This window comes from Nanorana parkeri, unplaced genomic scaffold (genome assembly GCF_000935625.1).
Source record: "Nanorana parkeri isolate BGI_ZX_2015 unplaced genomic scaffold, ASM93562v1 scaffold20, whole genome shotgun sequence".
In the NCBI taxonomy this organism is placed as follows: Eukaryota; Metazoa; Chordata; class Amphibia; order Anura; family Dicroglossidae; genus Nanorana; species Nanorana parkeri.
In genome coordinates, this window is record NW_017306288.1 from 3,006,381 (window position 1) to 3,012,036 (window position 5,656).

The 5,656-nt window shown below is 39.5% G+C and overlaps 1 protein-coding gene across 6 annotated transcripts in view; it reads right to left on the reverse strand.

Annotated features, from left to right (window-relative positions):
* Positions 1 to 5,656, reverse strand: part of SLC35F4 (solute carrier family 35 member F4) — a 148,651-nt gene that overhangs the window by 27,958 nt on the left and 115,037 nt on the right. The window contains exon 3 of one of the 6 annotated variants that reach the window (XM_018562370.1): positions 580 to 588. The exons of 4 other annotated variants lie outside the window; for them this stretch is intronic. In XM_018562370.1, the coding sequence (XP_018417872.1) occupies positions 580 to 588 (9 nt within the window). Of the gene's footprint in view, positions 1 to 579; positions 589 to 1,983; positions 1,996 to 5,656 lie in introns of all 6 variants that reach the window. One more of the 6 variants, XM_018562365.1, reaches the window with a different exon arrangement.

Below are 5,656 nucleotides of genomic sequence, written 5' to 3' on the forward strand. Positions count from 1 at the left end.
GGGGGGGTGGGGGAGTAGCTTGGTTTGCTGTGTCTGTGTGTTTGTGGAGACACACAGCTTACTGGCACACACAAGGGTGACTGCACAGCACTCTGCTTAATAACAGAGTCACTCTAAAACAGGAAGTCAGGGCCAGTGCTCAGGGGACCAGCTTATTCTGTAGCAAACTAAAACCTGTAAAACATCAAGGAGTATTTATATTAATTGATTTCATCAGCATTTGAAATAGCTTAAAATCCTTTTGCCTTTAATATCACTTTCATTTTGGAGAGCTTTCCTTTTATTAAGGGCCCCATTCACACTGGCCTGTCCACTAAAACTCTGCTTTAAGCAGACAGGCTAGTTCAGTGTGTTGTTTTTTTTAGAGGTATCACTTCTTAATTTATTTATTTATTTACTTTATGTGGAGTGTACAATACACTCCATCCAGTTCCCTACACAGCAGTGCTGTAGCGCTGACCTGCCACCTAGTTACCTACAGTGGCATCCAGTGTGAAAAAAACACAGCCCGTTTGCATTTTTGCACAGCGCACCACCCATCACACCTGCATTGTGATGTGAATAGGGTGCATTGAAAACTATTGTTTTCTATGTATCTTAGTGGTGACCTGCGTTGATCCAGTGCGGTAAAATGTAGATCATCGATATATGTGTGAACATGTCGTTACTGTTTCACTTATTATTGAGTCTCCAGGACAGGAAGTGAGGAAACATCTCCCCAGCAGGACACAGATAGGAAAGAAATAACCCTTATAGGACTCACTTATCAAGAACAAGCATGCAGCTATTGAATTTAGAGGAAGGTCTGAGCTTCTAATATACTGTATATAACAGCCAAGCAACTATCATTTATCACAACATATTTTGAAAGCCCGGGTTACTTTTACAAGCACTGCTATTGTTTAGTTTTGTAAAACTAAAAGATTTCTTTTTTTTAATAATAATAATAAATCCTTTATGGCTGCAGGGTGGAGCAAGATTGGGAATGGAGCAAAATCCAAAACTGTGGGTTGTCCCCAAAACAGGGATAGAACTGACATTTTACAATGGGGACACTTGTTCTTGTAACAACTGTCCAAGAGGGAACTTAACTCGCTGTGGAGAGATGTCCTCTCATTTCCTGTTGGGACTACAGGATAGGAAGTAAAAAGACCACCCTCTCCCATTAGACACATATTTAAAAAAAAACTGCCATGGGTTTTCACAATTTCCTGCTCTGTCCAAAGTGAAAAAATACCTATAAATATAATGTAACTATAAAAAAATTCAGGTATATGGAGTAAATTAATAGGCATATGATTCCATCTATAATAATGGGATAAAACCCTCTTAAAATAGGACAGCCCCTAACAATTGGAGCAGAGGCAAGGTATTCCCCGCTATTGCTGAAAGTAGAAAACACCTTCATTGTTAAAATACATAATCTCATACATAAATTGCTGCAAATGTGACCAACATTTTTTGACTGAAGTGGAGACAATCTCCAAACAAACAAAATATGCACATATATTAAAGGAAGCAGCTCTTCACAGAGACAAGAGGGAGTCTGTGGAGAAGGGAAAATGTAAAGTTGTCATCTGCCCTGCCAGACAGGAAATCTGTGGACTCCACGAATACAATTAAATATGATTCTGATATTGTTCTAGATGAATGAAGCATGCACGAGTAATTAAAAATGTCAATTTGACTTTTCTGCCTAGAGTACAATATGAACGGGGGTTTTTAGAATCAGCATTTATTTGGGGGTTTTAAAAATACCAGGATTAAATTAAGTGGATAGTGTTTTGTATATATTTTCTTTTTTTATTGTCAGGCCAAAAATATATTAAAAATATATTTCCAACCAGAAGGCAGAGCTCTAGACTCCCTTTATAGGCTTACCAGGCTAATCCTAACTGGTTTGCTGAAAAATGCTGGTTGTCTACAGAACTCCATTGCTGTATCTTTATACGAACTTTCAATTATAGACAGACAGCATACAACTGCTGCGGTGCTCTTTCTCTTTTTAGAAAACACCAGTATCGTACATGTAGACTGTATTTAAGAAAAAGTTGACCTTTAATAAATCCTCTAACCCCACCCCCACCCCTCCAGCTGAAGGACACCTGTGATAAAATGTACCGTCCTCCCTGATCCAGCAATATTTTCTCTAACAAGGTCCTGGATAGCTCCCCATTATGTGCACTGCATTCCCATGAAGGACCCATTTGCTCTGGTGCGATGTGTCAATTGCATGGTTCTATGCAATTAATGCACCTACCATGCATTAACAGTTTGTGACTGAGGTGCATTGCATTGCCATTCATTCACCCCACCGCAATGAGTGCTACCGCAAAACCATGCGTTGCGAGAACAAAAAGTAGTGCACGCTCTACTTTTTTTTAATTGCACCGCAGTGCAATCGATTACAGTGCGGGAGGGAGGTGAGTCTGGGGTGCCATTAAAATGAACGTCAATGCAATGCACCTCCCGCATTGTTAATGCACGGTTAGTATGATACGGTAATCACACAGAACCATCAGAATAATACATCGCACCTGTGTAAATGAGCCCTCATTACTAGGGGTAAGCTGTACTTATGGTGTCCTCCAGCGCTTCCTCAGAGTATGGCTTACCAATAGGAATGAATAGGACGGTGGCGCCTGAATCAGAAGCCTTACTAACATGTGTCCTCAAAGAATTCAGCTCTTTTATTTTGAAGCAATTGTTTCTACTTGTAGACATTCTTTAATGGCTGGCTTGGTACTACTAGATTGGTGCAAGGTCAATGTGTTGCCTATATTTGGAAAGACATCAAAAGCATTCACCTAGCAACTACAACCCTTTAAGTTTTACTTCTATAGTAGTGAAGATATTTAAGAGTTTGATGAAAAAAAAAATCCTATAAAATATTAGTGATAGCCAGCACTGATTTACAAAACACAGAAGTTGTCAAACAAATCTACTTTCTGTGAGGAATTAAGCATAAACTTAGAAAAAGGGGTGGCTGTAGATATAGCATACTTGAACTGTGCTAAAGCATTTGGCATATACTTCTAAAGTGTAAGTTAAGCTCTATAGGCTAATTAAAATCCAGTCTGTAAATAGATAGAAAACTGGCTTCATGACTGCAGTGAGAGAGTAGTGGTTAATGATTCATATTCTGAATTGACGAAAGGTCATTGGTGGCGTACCCCAAGGTTCAGTCTTGGGACCCATACTTAATAACCTTTTTTTTTTAAATTGAGTTTGGGATTCAAAAAACAATTTTGGTGTTTGCAGATGGCACAGAGCTACACAACAGACTAGTCACTAAAAGATGTCTTTGACCTACAAGATGAATGTACTGTTTTTTTGGGCAACTACATGACAAATAGGATTTAATATTGATAAGTGTGAAAACATGCATTCATCATGCAGTCTAGGGGAGTACAACTGGGTGAGTCAATAATGGAGGAGATCTGGGTGTTCTAGCAGACCATTGATTTATAACATGCAATGCTAATCTGCAGCTTCTAGAACAAACATGACACCTTATTGTATAAAAAGAGCTGTAAATGGAGAAAGTGCACAGAAGGGCAACTAAACCAATAACAGGAATGGAAGAGCTTAGCTACGAGGACTAACTAAACTGAATGTATTCTCCTTTGAGAAGAGGTGTTAAGGAGGGAATAAGATCATCTTGTACAATTACATAAATGGTCTACATGGGTAGTAACATAGTAACATAGTAGGTGAGGTTGAATAAAGACCAAGGTCCATCCAGTTCAACCTATATGTGTGTGTGTTTGTATTTATGTGTATTTGACACTTCCCATATTCTGGTATATTTAGTGAAGGAAGAGCTCATCTAGAAGTTTCTTTACTCGCACAGTAAAAAAACCAGAGTTCCAAGATTGAATCCCCTTTCTTCTAACCTCTTATTGTGTCCACGTGTTCTCAGTACTGTTCTCGGTGAAAACAACTTGTTTTGAATATTGTTGTCTTCATTGATGATTTTGAAGACTGCAATAAGGTCTCCTCTAATTCATCAGCCTTGAAGCTGACAGCTTTCTCTTCTATAATGGCAGGTGAGACTCTGCCTCACCTGCTTCCCCAGACCGCAAGTCTCTGGATCCAGGTCAATGATTGAGAAAGTACTAAAGTTAGAGACAGCCAGGGAAGGTCGCCCCTTGGTCGGCGGAATCGTGGCGGGAAACCGTGCAATCCGTCTGGCGCAACTGGGTGCAATTGGTAAATAATGGCACCCACAGCGCGATCAGTGCACACCTATACGACTCCTGACCATGCGGCAATCCACACAGCAATCGTGCACGATTCCGTGGGGAATTGGGATTGGGTGGGGTGTCGCATAGGTGTGCACCGGCCCTAAAAGAGACCTTGTCACTGGAGGGAAAGAAGCTGCAGGTATGAAGTGCATGCCCCTAGATGTGCACATATCTGCAATGGTCTTTCAAACCCTCCTATCACGGCTGAATCTTAGGCCATTCTGACAGACAAAGCTCTGATACTTCCTGAGAGTACAAAAGCTTGCTTGTCCCCTCTTAATTTCTTGACATTTTTTTTTTTGCCAAATAGGCTGCCCATCATAGTGATTGACCAATATGTAGACAGAACTATTGGTGTCTCCCAAAAAGGTTTTGGAAGGCTATGCCAGGTATGTTTTTTTAAAGCAATGTAGTAGAATAACCATGCACCTGCACTCTTCTGCACACCTAAACGTGCACGTTCCCAGACTCAGAACTATGTGACCCTTTCACAAATCCTGGATTTAGCTAGTGTAGGACCAAATTAGCACTTGTAAGCTTCAAAAAAGCAACTCAGAGCCCGTTGAAGATTTGCAGAGCACTCTAAGCCCCAGTAAATGCTCACATTTCATTTTCCTGAAAACTGATCAGTAAAAGATGATTTGCTCAATAAATGCTGAATTATGATTGGTTACCTTGTGTAACACATTGCTCTTTGTCTTATAGAAATAGATTGCATGGATTGCATATATAGCACACAGCTCAAAGTCATATCAGCAACAAGGTCACATAAAAAGCATCAGTACTCCAGTCACATGCTAAAACTATCACTTTGCCATCTGAAAGCACCCTCTATTATTCATCTATTATGTCAATTTATTGTTCCACCATCACAGCTGTAGCCTGGTACCGCTGGCCTGATTTTTATTCAGCTCCGGTACATGCTAACATTACCAAGTGAGCCAATACTGTGTATTTTACCATGAATCATTTCAGTGCCATTCGTTGAGCCAGCAGCCTACTAACACACAATCTAGCCATTATATTTTCACCAAGGTCTTACATTTTATTCCTATTTATACATAGAAATATATTCTGCTTGTAATACAGGAAATACTGATTCCACACTTGCAGAAAAGCACTTAAAGAACACACTTAAAATGAAAAAAACTAATGATAATACAGTGTTTTTTTTAGCTTTATAAAAATGTTTTCCCATTTGTCAAAGCTGGTTTATAACCTTATCTCCCACATCCTTTGGAATAAATACATTTATTTGCTAGTTATAATTTTTACACTAAAAATATCAACCATGTAAGTCGTCGGGTTTTTGTTTATCCCTTAATCCCCCCGAGTCTCAGAGGGTTTTTTCTATGGTTCAGCACATTATACCTTTTTTTTGGAGTCTGTAGCCTACCCAACATATTATA